The sequence below is a fragment of the Corvus brachyrhynchos genome, unplaced genomic scaffold (assembly GCF_000691975.1).
Source record: "Corvus brachyrhynchos isolate BGI_N302 unplaced genomic scaffold, ASM69197v1 scaffold175, whole genome shotgun sequence".
Taxonomy (NCBI): Eukaryota; Metazoa; Chordata; class Aves; order Passeriformes; family Corvidae; genus Corvus; species Corvus brachyrhynchos.
The window spans coordinates 2,394,660-2,412,061 of record NW_008238448.1 but is presented as its reverse complement, the minus strand read 5'-3'; the positions used below and the strand labels follow the sequence as shown (position 1 = coordinate 2,412,061).

The following is a 17,402-nucleotide window of genomic DNA, read 5'->3' as shown; positions in this document are numbered from 1 at the left end:
TTTGCTTTGACCAATAACTAGAAAGTGCAACTTCATTTTATTGATATATTGTAATTAAATTTAAAAATATATACTAATAGAAAGGTATATATATGGTAAATAACTAAGTAAATTGTAATAGACAAGGCTTTCCAGACACTATCTTTGTTTGTCATGTAGTGGTGATTAAGAATATTGGCTATTTGCATTTCTATATATTATCTCAATTTTGAAAGAAAGGCATATGCCCACTGAAGATTTGGGCATCTCTCCTACATCATGGTATAACATGTCTGGACTATGTTCCAGTGAATTTTTTTCATTTCTTTAACACTGATGCTTGACTTAACAACTGTCAAAATTAACCTGGAACGCAGTCCTTGGTAAAGATGTGTCCCCATTGCAGTCATCTACATACTCAGGAGAAGCTGGTAAATAATCCTAACAAGGACTTTCCTTTCTTTTCTTAGATGGTTATGGAGCAAGGGAACTGGCTTGTAGGGGGAGATCTACAGGTCCTTGATCGTATTTATTGGAATGATGGACTTGATCAATACCGTCTCACTCCAGCTGAACTAAGGCAGAAATTCAAGGAAATGAATGCCGGTGAGTAAATTTTTCTTGCTTTCTATCTTCCTGCAGAGGCTTATCCAAATGTCTGCTGCCACCACTGAGGCTGGCATTGTTTCAAGGATGAAGATTTTGAATGCTCTGGTAGGTGGCATTCTTTGCTTTTAATAGCAATAATTTTTATAATCTCAGGCATTGCACTGCCTAAATACGTAATAGAAGCTGGTAATGCCTGAGGTTCTGAACTTTCTTTCCATGCTCTGTAGACAAGAAAGATAATGTTAAAATGCGGTAAAATGTGATTTAAATATCACGTTGGGCTTAAACTACAGAGGTATGGTTGAATGTTGAGCTTTCATGCTCTGCTATTTTTTAGTCTGTTCCATGCTGCTTCTGGGGAACAAGACTTATGAAAGTAGTGCAAGTGGACTGGTGCCAAGTTTCTTTTCTGCACAAGAAATAAAACAGGTTTTTTTTCACAAAAGTAGTTGTGTTAGGCAGATAAGTAAGAGGCTGAGGAATGTCATACAGCAGAGAACAAACATGCTGCTTTCACTGTGGCAGTGACTGGCGGGCAGCTGCACTTGTAAATGTGAGGAGAGAGATTAACATCAAGAATGCAAGCCACAATTAGTCCTCAGCTTCTGTCTTTGTTCTGTGTGGTCACTATGTCCGGGATCTGTCGGTCTGGGATATCAGTCTTGTGGCTAACCCCTACACAAACACATATTTGAGATCTGAAAAAAACCTATTCTCTAGTTTTCATTGGTTCTATATTGGAAAACCTCTCAGTTACAGTGATTTTGCCGTCTTGCAGGGTACTTAGTTCATCTGAATTTGCAGAAGGGAGAAATCCTGGTTGTGTCAGTAATACTCTGGAATAGCAGTTAATCTTGCTTTGTTCTTACTGTACTTAAAATCTACTAAACTAAGGTGAAGGAAACTTAGTAAGGAGCATTAAATCCCCTTTTATTAGTTTTGTTCCAAAGAGGTCCATTTTTTCTCTTGATGATATATTGAGCCTTTAAGATAGGTAGCATAGTTTGATCTCCTCTTAGAATATAATATACTTACGCAAGTAAAAAATCCAAATAGAAGATTATAGGTCTTGGAGAAAACAAAGTAATTCTGCAGAAAATTCAGAAGTTAAGGAAGCTGACCTTTTTTTTTTTTTAGTATGGTTGTTTTTTATTAGTTTTGCTTGTTAAGTACAGTGATTTTGTAATAATTATTAATAATTTAATGACCTGCGACCACTGCTATTATACTTGTTTAATATAGTTCAGAGGAAAGCATGTACTGAAGGTTTTTCTGTGGTTGTACAACTCCTGATAAAATAATTTGCTCTGCTTACATCTTTTGTCTTGTTTTGTTCCCCACAGATGCGGTCTTCGCATTCCAGTTACGCAACCCGGTGCACAATGGGCACGCTCTTTTAATGCAGGATACTCACAAGCAACTTCTGGAACGTGGCTACCGGCGCCCAGTTTTACTCTTGCACCCCCTTGGAGGCTGGACAAAGGAGGATGATGTTCCTCTTATGTGGCGCATGAAGCAGCACGCTGCAGTACTGGAGGAGGGAATCCTGAATCCAGAAACAACAGTGGTAGCTATATTCCCTTCCCCCATGATGTACGCAGGACCAACTGAGGTAAGTACATCAAGAGTTTAAAGTGAAACAAAACCCTTTTGATAGTGAACTAAAGTATTTTGTGCCATGTCTGATGTTTTAATGATGTTTTTATGTTGTGTTGTTTTAATGGAGAGAGAGGAGACTAATTTCCCTTGGAAAGGGACTATCAAGTCTCTGTCACCAACCAAAGCATTCTCTTATGAAGAAACTTGTATATTGGAGGATTTTGCTGGAAAAGGTGGGAGAAAATATTGGGTTTATAGGTTCCTTTCTTTACAGTTACAAGGGTATGATAATAAATTAATCCTCCCTCCTTTTTTTTACGGTCTTTTTCAGAAGGAATTATAAGATCTGTTAACATACGGAATGATTGTCCTGAATGTTAAAATACTTAAGTTTTATGACTCTTAAGCAAAAAAGTTTGTGTGTTGGAGGGCTGTACACATATTAAGAAAAAAGCAGTCTGTTTATTTTTTGGCAGACTTAATTCAGAGAGAATTGTTTCAAGGCTTTTGTATGAAATAATTCTTTGGCAACACTTTATTTAGGAGCCAGGTCTTGGGGTGGAGTCCCTAGAGGTTTGTGGAAAGCAGCAGAAAGAATAAATGTTCTCATTTGTTCTCATTCCTTGATTCTCCATCTCATTCCTTTTTTTTTTTCTTTTTCCTTTTTTTTCCCATCCTTGCTCCCCTCCACCTTGAATCACAGGAAGTTCAAGTTCTGACCAGGCTCTGAGGTTCACTCTGGGGTAGATTTTTTTATAGATAGGAGATCTTGCTAGTGAAGTTAAATTAGGCAGATGCCACTTATCTTCTGCTGGCCAGTTGACTGGTCAAATGGAGCTTGCACTGCTTTTCAGTCCAGAGAAAAAACTGCAGTCCAGATCTAGTTGAGGCATGAGAGTGAGTTAATGTGAGGAATCTTCTGCTCTTCCCCACAGGCCTTTTGTGAGAATTTACAGAACTCTTCTACCTCTTTCTTGTATGCGTGAGGAGGAGCAAAATCCACAATCCTTATTCTGAACAGGATAAAATTTTTCTCCCTGCCTATATGGCATTTCCAGTAACCTCAGAGTACAGCCTGACACTAATAAAAGAGATTCTTTCTTTAATAATTTTCCATAGGTTATTTTGAAAGTCATTGGTATTAGATCTGTTTTTATAGCACCAGTGCTTTACAGAAGAACAAGCAGCTGGTAATATGGTTATCTACAAGCTGGATGTGTCCTTCCAGTCTGTAAAAATCTTAATGGACAAGTTTCATAAATATCAATTTAGCATTTTTTGTATTTTTAACATTCTTCATAAGTGCCTTGGAAGAAAAGAAACAGTTCTGTATGGCAAAGGTGTATCAAAATGTGGTGAATTCACCTGCTTAGGAAAGTAAATCTTTTACAAGCATTCAGGTGCAGTGTGTACCTAGTTGATGTGTCCTTTGGGTCTTAATGTTCATGCAGACTAAGTGTTAATTGTGCCTTGAACAACATCCTTGCCACATGTACAAGTTGAAAATGCTGAACATGGGTGATTTTTCTTTCTGAATGTAGAGATAGTGCTGAAGTAACTTTCTGAGCACCTACTGTGCAAATAAAATGGGGATAGTATGTTTTAGCTGTAAGTCTGATGGTGATCAACGTAATTGGTTCTGTATTATGTTGTGGCTCCATAGTAAAAATCACATCTGATTAAAGAAAACATGGTAGTTACAGAGTGCATGCCCATTTTGAGGGCTGCATTTTTGGAGCATTTTCTTCTGTTAATTGTTTTTCCTGTCTCTGTTGTAGGTTCAGTGGCACTGCAGATCACGGATGGTTGCAGGAGCTAACTTCTACATTGTAGGGCGAGATCCAGCAGGGATGCCACACCCTGACACTGGGAAAGATCTATACGAACCAACCCATGGTGCCAAAGTGCTGACAATGGCTCCAGGCCTCCGAGCACTGGAAATTGTACCCTTCAGGGTGGCAGCTTATAATAAAAAAAAGAAGTGCATGGATTATTATGACTCTGATCAGTAAGTTGTATTTTCATTTTAAGAAATTTTTGAGCAATAACTGCCTCTTACCCCTGCCCACATTAAGAAAATCGTTCATAATTAAATTCATATTGCTCAAATATGGCAGTGTTTAGATGTGGGTTTAGATCAGTGTAGCTTTTAGTCAAGCTTGATTTCAGCATGGTTTGGTTCACAGTACAACTACCTGATCTAACTGTAGCTGCCACATGAAGGCTCACCAGGTACTGAGGTTTCTCTGATTCTGGAATGTGGCGCAGATTGGTAAATCCAGAGAAAAATATTACTATTTATTAGAATGGCAAGATTAGCTTTCTGCTGCTTTGTCTTTCTAAATAAGCTTCTCAGGTATCAGGTGTGCATCAGATAGCAGGGAAGAGAAACAGTGAGTATGTGCAGCATGGAGAAGAAAGTGGACAAGATGGGGTGACAAATAGCTATTTTCTCTGTTAGCAATAATGCAAAATTATGCCCTAAGAATATTCTGTGTCCCAGGGTTTTCAGCTTTTTTGAGTTTTTAAAAATCCAATTACAGTTCAATTCACTTTCTGTGTGCATATTCCAATGTTATTTTTTCCTTGTGTGACAAACCAGATCCAAAACTTAGTGTATGTGTTGCTCTGGTGAGAATGAATGATACTGGCTGGGAAGATGACTTGTCATTTTAATTTAATCCTCTTTATTCAGATTATTGAAATGTACTTTGGTTTTACATCAAACTGCAGTTGAAGTTGGTACTGACATGCAAACTTCTCTGGGCAACCTATTCCAGTGCCTCACCATCTTCACAGGAATGGATTTCTTCCTAATATCTAATCTAAACCTACATTCTTTCAGTTTAAAGTCATTCCTCCTTCTCCTATCACTGCTTGCAAAAAGTCCCTCTGCAGCTCTCTTGTAGCTTTCTTTAGGAACAGGAAGATGCTATAAGGTCTCCCTGGAGCCTTCTCTTCTACACACTAAACAACTCCAACTCTCTCAGCCTGTCTGCAGAGGAGAGGTGCTCCAGTGCTCTGATCAAATTTTTGGCCCTCCTCTGGACTCACTCCATCAGATCCATGGACTGTCTTATGCTGAGGTCCCCAGGTCTGGATGCAGTACTCCAGCTGGGCTGTCACAAGAGTGGAGTAGAGGGGGAGAATCGCCTTCCTGGACCTGCTGGTCATGCTTCAATACAGAAAGGTCAAAGTGAAGTAGTTTTATTGGTGTGTCAATTCTTAATAAATTGGAATAGTAAGGGAGTAGCAGTGTGACAGGCCAGAATTCAGAATATTGATTCTGTGATTATCAATACTGTACTCTTAGCAGGATAGATGTGATTTGGATCAAAGGGAGTAAAATTTCACCTCTGTCATTAGCCAGAGCAAATGATTTAAAAAACCCTAAGCAACTCTTTGAGATTTTTTTATGAAAAGCTGTGGGAACAGATTTTGCCTTTTGCCACAGACTGCATCTTGTGCACCCTTTTATCCTTTCACTGTGTCTATGAGGCCTTGGTTTGGGGCACTTTTTTTCCTGTTTCTATAACTGTCGTGGCATAAAGGCCATGCTGCTTCTAATGTGCAGTTCTGCCCTGCTGCTGTCAGGATGTAAGCCCGTTTGTCCTGTCCTTCCCTGGCTATTGTTTGTAGATGGACTGGAGTGTGGCAGCAATCCTCTAGATGGCAATGCGGACACGCGCAGGCTCCCATTACTGCTCCTGCTTGCGAGAGATGGAGCACTGTGGTAGGCTCCAGACAGAGCTTGGGTGGGTGCAGCTGGCTGCCTTTCAAGATAGTCTGTGTAATGCTGAAAATGTGGCAGACTCCTGGACCATGTGGTATTTGACTCTGAAAGGAGGATGGCAGGGAAGAGAGGATTGCCTGGAAACACGAGAGGATCAGTACTGGTGGAAGACCCTTGGATGTGATGTTTGTGGAAATATTTCCTGAGCTCACTGGGTGAAAAACACAGCATGAAAATGTTGGGAAGAGGTTTGTACGCGTAGAAGCATTGCTGGGACTTGTTTTAGAAAAGGGTGATTTGGTATCTGTTGCACCTTTCTTAGTTCTTGGAGACTTGACAGCCAACTAGGCAATTCCAGAATTTACATCACTAATGAATGCATGGAAGCTTATGGCAAGGGGGTTTCCCTTGGACTGAGCCGTGTGTCTTAGCTGCTGGGTGTAGTTATCCTTGCCCCATGTGATCATCTCTTCTATTCTTGCAGGCCTCCTGGACTCCTCTGTTTGGGAAGGTGCTTGTGAGAAGCTGTAATAGACACCATCTGCTACCTTGGGTGTCTCTGTAATTTGGTAGAGTTGCACCCACAGCTGTCTTGGCAGCAAAGACATACAGAGGTTATTGCAGTTGGGCTCTTTGCTGCTATTAGTGAAATACCTTTTGGCTTCTGAGGGAAATCCCAACATCGGGATGGTGGTGGATGAATCTTTGGCTCATGGTGAGAGGTTACCAAAAGCTTAATCCAGCTGCCAGAAGGATGTCTGAAAAGTTGTGGCTGCAGAATTAACAGTGGCAGAGTTGCTTTGCTCAGCTTTTATGAGATAGGTATAACACTTGCTGATAGCATTCCTTGTATGCCTCTGGGTGTTCAGAGCATGGGTCGGCACTGGTCAGCTGCCTACGGTAAGGTGCTGGGCAACTGTGTGAGAGCTGGCTGTAGCCAAGCTGCTTATGACCTTGCTGGCAAGCCTGGGAAGCATCAAAAAGCCTACACCAGCCCTGCCTCCAAATCAGTACCAAAGGCCCTCGCTTCTCTGTTGTGCTGCCTGTGATTCCAAGAGGTTATTGTGCTTAAGGTCGTCTGCTCCCAAAGGTGTTCGCACGAGCGCAGTTTTGTGGAGTTCATATACAAGTTCAGTTTGTTTCTCACTTCATTAGTGTCCTCCAGAACATGTGCTGCCCTTGGAGTTTCAGTTGAGCCAGTATGTGCTTGGGAGCAGTCTGGAGTTGCCTTCGTATGTCAGGACCTCATGCTGCTGATTAACAATGTTGAGCTGCTGTGGTGCTGTGTTAGAACTGAAGTCACTTGGCCCCTGTTAGTAAGGAAAGGCAGAAATATCCTGGTTGCATTCAGGATAACAGAGCATTGTCTGTGAGGAAAGGGGGCAAGGAAAGCGTGACGTGAAAGCCTTTCTAACAGCTGCACAGCAACTGGAGTTGCAGGGTGGTGCACAATGCTTAACTTGTATAAATTGTTTAAATAAAGTTGCCCTTTAGAATACTAAGATATAGAAACAACCAATGACTTGGAATTATATTCGTATTTTGCCTCATGAAGCCAGCATATTTTTTAATTTGTTTCTTGGACATCTTAGTATTAGGTTTAGCACCTCATGAAACTGAACTCTTGAAACATACTTTTGAAAAAAATGTGTCTAAAACTGAGATCTAGGAAAGGGATTTGAGGAATGCATTTGAAGTGATGTATAGCAGCACAGGTAGAGCTAATTTAATTTTATTTTCCCTTTGGTCTAAATGAGGATAATAAAAATAAAATTGACATTTTTGCTGTTACTCAAGTCAGATGGAAAGCCTAATCTAAGTTTCTGTGGGAAGCTTGAGCACTTCCACTTGCATAGAATTCTGAAGTAATGCATATAAAAACTAGTGTGAATATTGTTACAGTCCTTATCAAAGTTTTTACACTGATTTTATAGAATTTTTGATCTATAATTGACTATGTCCAAATGTGTTTTGGAAAAGTTTATGGGAAGAATTCTAGTTATAACGGAGTAATTCAGAATAAATGTCTGACCTGTAAACCATTGGTAGAATGAAGTGTATAGAGAACAACCAAAGAATCAACAAACCAACAAATAACATTACTACTGCCCTTCCCCCCCCCAAAAAAAAAAAAAAAAGCTTACCCAGTGCTCAAATCCCTTCAGAAAATCAATTAGTGGGTTTCTTCAGCCAAAAAGGCCTCAGAAACAGTTACCACAGACAAGTGTAATCTGGGATTGGTGGCTTAATAATAGAAGCTGGTTTTGTGAGCAGAGATTCCCAATTCTTTATGGAAGATCAGTCCTATAAAATGCAGCCACAGACTACTGCTGAGAAAAAACTCAATTAAGAAAGGAAATTAGTCTAGCAATTAAAAAGCCACAGCAGTGTCTGGAAATAAATTACTATATTTTTTTTCCTGAAAGAAAACCAAAGAGAACATTTTGGCTAAAAGAAACTCATAAGTAAGGTGACTGGAGCAGATTGTTCATGCTGTCTATAAAATGTGAATGAAGCATGGGTACCTGTGAAGAAGAGAGATTTTAACTTAACAGATTTTTTTCCCAGGACCTGTAATATGGTTGCCATTACTGCTTTAATACTATCAAATAATACAGGACACCTACTCCAGCTAAGTACATACTGTTCTCAGATTTGTTTGTTTTTTAAAGTGATAGTAAGAGGCTGAGATAAGCACACTTGACTGTTCTCCTTACTTTAGTTATGTGAAATACGGTTTCTCAATTACCATTAGTACGTAATTTGGGATACACTGAAACACTGCACCAGGCCAGGAGACTTAAACCCTCCTGCCAGTTAGAAAGGAATTAGTAAAGGATTTGCTTTGCATGTGTTGATATTAATCACATTATTGTGTTCTAATTTCACAAACTGTTCGTGGCTGGTTGGGATTTGAACCTAGCTGGCACTAGCTGGTTCATTCAGCATCATGGGACATTCATTCCCAAGGCATAATGTAGACTTCCTGTAGGAGTTACGGTGTAAGTCATGACTTGATGCTGCAAAGGCAAGTTTAAATTCAGAGAAAATCCTTAAAAGGGTTTAAGGTTAGAATTGGACCCCAGATAAGGCAGCTGTGAATTGTCCCAGAAATTAGTCTGAAGTTTACCAGCTGAGTAGAACATCACAGTTGTTTTGAAGACAGACCAGAGTGAATAAGTCATATTACTGTTTCATTTTGCTATTGTTCTATTTGCCTAAAAAAAGGGCAAAACTGTGAATTAATGGTCTTTACTTTTATCATGAGTCTTGTATTTAAGAGTAATTCTTTAAGACCTTGAGAGCATGAGACATTGCCCTCCACAGAGAATGGGAATTCCTAGAAGGTCATTTGCACAGTGCTAAATACCAAAGAGGAGGTCAGGGTTCCCAAGATTATGACTGACTTTTAATGCTCCCAGATGAAAAATCGACTATGTACTGTGGTCTATATTTAGATTAAATTTGTAGGGAGTAACGCTGAAGCAGAAAAACTAGTCTCTTCAGTTACTGTATTAATGTACTGTACTGACACCTCAGAGATGCAGCACAGGAGGGTTCCTGTAGGCCTGTGGCAGTTACTTCCTACTTGCAAACTAGTGATATCCTTGTTTTGTCACAGGAACTGTAAGGTCTCTGAAATCCCTGTCCTCCATAAGTAAGGAAATTTCACAACGTGTGTAGTTACATTTTTTTCACTACTGTGAGTGTAGTAGAGTTCTAGGATGCTATGCCACAGAGCAAATACCACTCCCCAATGTGAAATGTTTCAAGACTGTTTTTCTGTTGACAAATATTTGTTGTGGTTTTATTTCTGTGTTCTTTTCCTCTTTCTTTTGGAGGGTGCTTTTAATTGCAGTGGTCCAAAGGATTGTGTCAGTACCAGTCAAACTCAATTGGCAGTAAAAGGTCAAGTCAATGTTACAAGTGTTCAGTAGCATACAGTGTGGCTGAAAGAGAGCTGATTCCAGCAGCTACCGAGTAAAATTTTCAAAGGCACTTAAATCCCATACTCAGAAAAGGCTTGCATTAAGTTTCATTGAGGGTCATTTCAAATCTGACAAGAATGGAATTTGAATGGCTTTGGCATTTAAGTCTTATGGCATCTTTAATGGTCAAATGTTTCCCCCCTCTCATGTTCCACTCAAATCCACCTTATATAGAGTAACTCTTAATATCCTCAAAATTCACTCTGAAAGAATTACTTGATGACTCTTTTTACTATCTCCTTCTACTAAAGCAAATTACTCATACTGATATGTTTTATTTCAAAATGCTTGTGGGTCACATCATGCCACAGTGGTGAAGTATTGATAAGGTTTTTCTCCTTAGCAGGAATCTCAGTTTCTGAAATTTTATTGAAAATTATAAATGCAGTAATTTTTTAAAAGGCAAAAAATACTGTGTTGTTGTGTATATATTTCCAGGGCTCCATTTGAGTCACTTCAGTGATTACTAATTAAAGTATTTTTTTTTTAATAAAGAAAAACCCTTTCAAAATAGACATTCAGGATAATGAGAGGACATCATTAGTACTTTTATAACTTTTAATGGTATTTTGGAAACATTTCTAGAAATGTTATGAGTTGCTGAATGTACTATGTTTCTGAAATGATCCTCACTTACTTGTTTTCTTTCATTTTTTTATAATTTCTGTAGATCTCCTTAGCTTCTTTTCCTGTTTCTCTCTTTCTTGGTATCTCTGATTCTTAGCTGCTTTTTGTGCAGCTAGGGATAAGAAGCAGCTAAAGGAGTTGTATGTCTTATTGAAGCAAACTTCTATGACATATCTAAATGTAGTGGTTTAGTAGCATTACTTCACTTGTAGGGCATGGGAGGAAGTTGACTGTTCTTCTGAAAACATAAGAAAAAAGGAGGGGTAAAGCACCTTTTTTTGTAAAATGCTCTAACTTTGGCATTGTTACCACAGTGAGGAGAAAACACACATGGAGAAACTTTATAGCACTTGCTTTACTCTTCTCTTCCTGATCATCTGAAGACTTGGTATTTTTTTGACAGAATTAACCAGGCTTGTCACTTCCCCACCTATATTTTATATAAATAGTTCTTTGCAAAGAACCGAAGGTATCTTCAGGCAGTGTTAGTGAACAGCAGACATCTCTCTGCTGAAGAATAAAATTTTCAGATGTTATAAATAGCAGTGCAAATTTTTTCTCCCATGGAACTACATCGACTTCAAATTTTCATTTTTATGTAATTGATATTTTGCAGGACTAAAGCACAGTAGGGTTTTTTTTGCCTTGTGACTCTTCAGGAACCCACAGTCCCAAATTTAGAGCAACAAGAAAAGAGCATGTATGACAGTGCTGGTGTGTAAATGTATACAGTCCAAATCAAAAAGTTATGGGGCAAGTGTTGTTGTGAAAGGGAACTGTGGAATGCTTTCTGCATCTTGCTGACTTCCATACCCTACTGAGCGTAGACCAACACTTAGAGCCAAGTTCTGCCCTCTGATGTACACACTTGGCTCTTGTTTCTGGCTAAGGCACGTGCATCTGAGATCAATACTTGTTTTTTATTTCAAACAGACAAGTAAAGAATGAGTAATGCATACATGTTGCAAATTGAGCAAATGGCATAAGTAAAATTGCGTATTTAATTTAGAAATACATAATTTTTTTCCTTTGGAGCATTTGATAGAACTTTGGCATTCTTGTCTAGCTTTTACTGTTTCAGTCCTGTGAGGAGTAATTTAATTAGTGGAGCTTTTGCTGCTTGTGACCATATACCTGAGAAGTTAATAAAAATTTAGATTCTTATGTTAACAATGATAAACAATTATTCTGTGTTTAATTTTGGGTTTGTCCCATTGAATTCGGTTTTTTAGGGAAAAACATCTTTAGGAGAAGGTATTTTTATTATTCCCTTGATTTTTCTCTTTATTTTGAACTGTATATGGCATGTTATTAATATGCATGTGTACTCAGTGTCTTGCAATGGCACAGCTGTAAAGCTTGCCTCTAGATTCTGAGGCTTTTATTTTCTCTCTTCCCCAAACAGTCCCTCACTAAGATTTTATACAGTGTCTTTTTACACATTCTCTAGTGGCACTGAAATTACCTTCTTGAACCAGCACAGGAACATTCAACCAGCTCATTGGGCTGGTCTCCTGGCCTGGCAAGGCAGGACGTAGATCAGGATGGCTGCTGTTGCCTTGGCAGAGGGTTCAGACAGTAGGTAGAGTAGATGGTTCTCCTTCAACAGGAGTTTATTTCCTCAGAGAGCAAGCCAGGCTCAGTGGAAGCACAGACTGAATTGAGTCCCCAGGGGTTCAGTTGCACCATGCTGCTAAAACCTCAGGAGTTACCAAAGCTGAGTATTATAGAGGTTGTATATTCTTGACACTTACTAGCATTGCTGGCCTGGAAATGACAGTTGCTATACAGCATTATACTCCCAAGAAGATATGTATAAAGTATCAAGTAAGTAGAAGGAATATGAGCAACTTTGCCTGCTTTTAAAGTATGTTCTTTTTTCCCCCCCCTTTGCCTCCACCCCTACTCTCTCAGCCATGAAGACTTTGATTTTATATCGGGGACCCGCATGCGCAAGCTGGCTCGAGAAGGACAAAACCCACCAGAAGGCTTCATGGCTCCGAAGGCTTGGACTGTGCTGACAGAATACTACAAATCCTTGGAGAAGGCTTAGGCCTCTTATTAACTGCAGATCAACCTTTGACGCCTGATTTATTTACGAGAAGGGGACCACACAGTCACCATTCATGTTGCTTTGTTGTGGTGTCTGTCAGGAAGTTCTCTGAAAACAGACTCTTTCTTCCTAACTTAGCATCATTCTTTGCCTGCCCTTATGGGTTCTATTATGTCCTGGCACCTAACTAGCTGCTGGTTTTAATGTCTTCTCTTTTATTACAGTTAATATTCTTGCAGTAGGATTTTTAACTCTTGTATTTTTTTATATTTTACTGCCTCTGTCCTGAGTTCTGCAGCTGTTAAATAGATGCAGCTTTTTCATATGTTCTTTAAGCTGCTGGGTAGTGTCTGGTTTTAGTAGTTTGTAGGACAAAATGTAACGGTTAGTCCCTCAACTATGGATAGATTATCTATAAATCAAAAACGTAAAGAATGTTTCAAACCATCTGTAAAAGTGTCCTCATCTTTATCTCATCATTATCATCTCCAGAAGCACTTAAAATTTATTTCTGACTATATGTAATCAAAAAGCAGAAAGTTTTTTTTATGTAGCATAATTAAAATTTTGCTTTCTTTGTTTAATTTTGGAGTTTACTGAGTTGTATGGTGATTCTCTTCTGCTGTGGACCTGTAAAGATGGCCAAGTAATGAATAAAAGAAAATATCTAGTTTTCACTTTGAATTGTTATCAAATTCACATATTGTTTTTGTATATGCTTGCTGCCGTAGCTTTCAATAGGATATGTTTTGTTTCATTTGAGGTAACTTGCTGGTTTTTGATTCCAGATATACTTGATCAGCCTATTACAACTTTTTTAAAAGCATGACAGACCAAATGTAATTCATGTTTAATTATTGCAAGAAAAATAAAGAAAATCCTTAGATTTTGGCATTTCCTGTGGTAAAAATGCTTAGTTCAGTTATTAATTTTCTGTCTATTTTTCAAGGTATCCAAAGAGTAATCTTCTCGTGAGTCAGGTTTGCTTGCTTTGAAGACAAAACACATGTTCCTTTAGGATTCTCCAAAAATCCTGAAGAAACATAAAAAAGGGAAAGTAAAGCACTTCTTCAAGTGTAAAGCAACACTGACCTATTGATATCTTTTCAAGCATTTGCAGGTAATCAGTGGAACAGTCACAACCTCTCTTAGCTAGAAACTACCTCATATCCTTGTCACAGAAACTTACTTTTTTCTTGTTAAACAGTGTGTATAGGAAGAACCGGCTCAAAATTGTTTTTTGAATATTGATTCTGAATGAAGCATGTGTTCATCTAGATTTTTTGGGTGTCAAGAAGGTTGTGATGAGGGGACCTGTGTAATGAATGGCATGAATGCTACTTGCAGTCTTTGTTTACTTGTTCACAGTAGCATTTAAGACAAATTCTTTGAGACTGACCTCCTCTTTTCTTCCTCTGTCTCTGAAGAGATGTAAAATGTATCTTTTAGTGGAATTCTTTCCTCTGATAGACAGTAAGGTGGAATTTGGAAAAAACAAGAGGCTTGTTTATTAGCAAACCACAACACTTACTTGAGACTGTGTTTTAGTAGTGTGAAGTTTATTTCTTCAGAATCACTGAACAGATTTTCTTCAGACTTGGCTTTCTTTTTAGGTTGTATCAATATATAGGGTGTACAAAATCCAAAAGAAAGAGTCCATTCATCTATGTGCCGCTGTTTGTGCAAAACTTCAAGTTTAACCATGAAGGTGAACTAGAGTTGTCAGCTGCTAAAATGGGATTTGCTGTTGGAAGTTGCAGTTTGGACTCTTTGCTGTCAGGTTTGATTCTTTTGCTAGCTGTGATGAAAGATAATAACAATATTTTGACAGAACAGTGAACACAGGTGAATATCTACAGAAGTTAATGTTTTTAAAATGCTATATGAAGCCTGGAAAACAAATGGGAGTGATGACGTGAATGTGAATCATCCAGTGAAGTTAATTTAGAAGTAGGGATGCCTTCAGGCAAATTAATACAGTGATAACAAGCAGATCTAGTTTTCTAGACGAAACCCATTTTGTTGTTATAGTGCTTCTGCAAAGCATTTCTTGGAGGGCTCTGTATCCAAGAAGCTGCAGGCTTTTGTGAACTTAAAGCCACAGCATTCCCAGCATAATATTAACTGGGAGCAGGAGCATCTGATCAATTTGTGGGCAGAACTTGCTCTATACAACAATATTTTCCTGTATCATATGAGTTTTCACTGTAGAGTTCAAATTTTTCCTCCTGTCTGCAGCTGCCTTATTTAAGGGAGCCATACTTAAAAGAAAGGGCTACCCTACCAAAAATTATTCGTTTGCCAGTGTCTCTCTTTAGCTTTTCCCTGGCTTCCCTCAGTGGATAGCACCATCTCCAAAAGGGAAAGGAAAGAGAAAGGAAAAACTAATCCTTCACTCAATATGGGAGAATAGACAGGGAAAAAAGAAAATGGAAACTAGATCTTCATTTAACTTTGCATGGATGTCTGTTTATCCTTTGAATGTATGTCTATAGGAGTGAGATTTACTGTGGTGGTAGAACATTTGTAAGAAATGTGTAGAGATAGTATTCTACTCAAACTTGACACAGAATCCCTTCACCATCACCTGTAAAAAGCCAGGGACTTCAGCCTGGAGTGAGTTGGCCAAATTAATCGCTGCAATGAAAGCAACTGATAGCTCAGAATAAGTATTTTGTTTGTGTTTTTGAATTGGTCTTCAAAATTTGCTTACCAAAATTCTTGATTTAAATGCTATTAAAGAGAAAAGTGACTCTGGTTCCACTTTTTTTTATGATTAGTTTTTACAGGTGGAGCAGAGAAGCTAGATTGCTAAGGGGAAATTTAAACCCTTCAATGGCCAATTTGATGGATATGAGAGTTCCTTGCCAGCAGCCAAACAAGTGCCAGGTAAACATGTGATTTAAAGGAAGACTGTGCAGAGGTTTCTGCTCATTTGTGTTGTTTTTACCTTGAAGAAAGCCTGAGGGCTGGAATACCAGTGCCTCTTTTAAATTAGCTTTTTCATTCACAAAAAACTTTTTGATTATGAATATAGCTGGATTTTTACTAGGCTTTTGAAGTGTCCATTGAAGGGTTTTTTTTGTTTCTCCTGCAAGCTGTGTCTGTTCTTGTGGAATTAAATTTTTTTTACCTGTATCCCTTTTCATTATTTAGTCTTTATTAAAATCACTTTTTTATTCGTTATAGAGGTTATATATGCTCATGAGCCAGAATCATGCGTTCAGTATTTCCAGAGCTGTTTGCCCTAGAAAGCTCATCTTGATATAATTTTGAAGTTGAGGGGGAAAGGCAACTACACTGAAAGCTAGAAAACACAGCTTTAAAGCCACATCTGGAATTCTTAGAGTGTTAGTGGCTCCAACTTTAAACAGAGAATACAGAGATTTTATATGCCATAAAACTCAAGTAGCCTCGGATTCAGTATAAGAGTAGTCACCCGACCGTCATGTTGAAGTCCCTCTACACAATGCTTTGAAGTAGGATTGTAGTCAGAGTGATACCTGTCTATGTATAAAAAGAGGAAAAAAATCTGTTTCAGTATAAACTTTAGTGGGCTGGAAAAAGTACCCAAATCTTGCTTTTATCCTCTGCAAGCAAAGCTGTCTTGTCTGTGGAGTCCTACGTTCATCACTCTAAATTTCATCATATGAGAATAATACAAACATTTTGGCCATATCCATTTATTTTCATCTCATAAGAGAAATTATTTAGGCTTTTGTTTTATTAATTTGGTTTCATCAACAGCTTTCTCAAAGACTTAAGTGGAAGCAGAAGAAACTCCCTTACCCTTAAACATTGGGTTCAAATGGGCTGCCTGCTGTAGAATGGAAAACTGCAGTTGATTAGTCAATGGAAGGTTATTTGCAGGATTGTTCATGTGTCATTGAGTTCTGCCTTGTTTATTCATCTATGACCTGTGAAAAACAATATTTTAATGATTTGATTCAATTGTTTCCAGACAATGAAGACAATTATGAGACAAGTTCATGTTAACTTTCCACTAGGAAAAAGTTTAGTGTTATTACTGCATCCTAGTTTAAATATAAACTGTCTGAAAGATAGTGTTGCAGTTATATGAGCAAAAATTTCCTACCATACTATGTGACAGCAGAGCAATAAACATAGCATCAGAGACATGATCATAAGTACAGTTCAAAATGCTAAGTATTATTGACACTTCTTCATTAGAGACAGTTATTTATAACTCCTTTGTTCCTAATTTCTTCAAGGAAAAATACTGGTTCTTTCTGAAAATGGAAAATGTGTATTCCTTACTTGGTAGTTAGAGACACTCAGAATAGCAGTGATTCTTTGTCGTTTGTCTGATTTGCTGTGAGTATTTTTAAATACATGGACATTTCTGAGCTCTACCACAAAATGGATTTGCGAAGAACATTTGAGTTTCAAAGTTTTTCTTTGTACATGTTCTTGGCTATTTTGCTTATATAGGTAGTTTGATCATTTTCCCTTCTGAATGAAGAAGCCGTCTTGTAAACATCAATCTCATGTAGAGATTGGTGAATTTTCATCAACTATTAAAACAACTCTAGCTCTTCTCTTTTTCATATTAGTCTTTGGTTCAGGGATTTATTCGTGTTGTGAGGATTTCTTGTCAAATACTTTATGGACTGGAGAAAAGTGTATTTAAAGACAGTGATTTGGTGGTGGAGAATTCCAGGATAACCTTATTTAAGCACTGACAATAAAAACCCACATCTTGTAATATGTGGTTTAACCCCAGCTGTCAACCCCACACAGCTGCTCACTCACTCCCGCCACGTCTGGATGCGGGAGAGAATCAGAAGGGTAA

At 38.3% G+C, this 17,402-nt stretch overlaps 1 protein-coding gene across 1 annotated transcript in view; it reads left to right on the top strand.

Annotated features, from left to right (window-relative positions):
* PAPSS1 (3'-phosphoadenosine 5'-phosphosulfate synthase 1) overlaps positions 1 to 13,483 on the top strand; it is a 39,873-nt gene extending 26,390 nt beyond the window's left edge. The window contains 4 exon segments of the mRNA XM_008635608.1: positions 450 to 585; positions 1,932 to 2,200; positions 3,966 to 4,195; positions 12,451 to 13,483. Coding sequence (XP_008633830.1) covers positions 450 to 585; positions 1,932 to 2,200; positions 3,966 to 4,195; positions 12,451 to 12,589 — 774 coding nt within the window. The 3' untranslated portion in view covers positions 12,590 to 13,483.
* Positions 13,484 to 17,402: the final 3,919 nt, after the last annotated feature.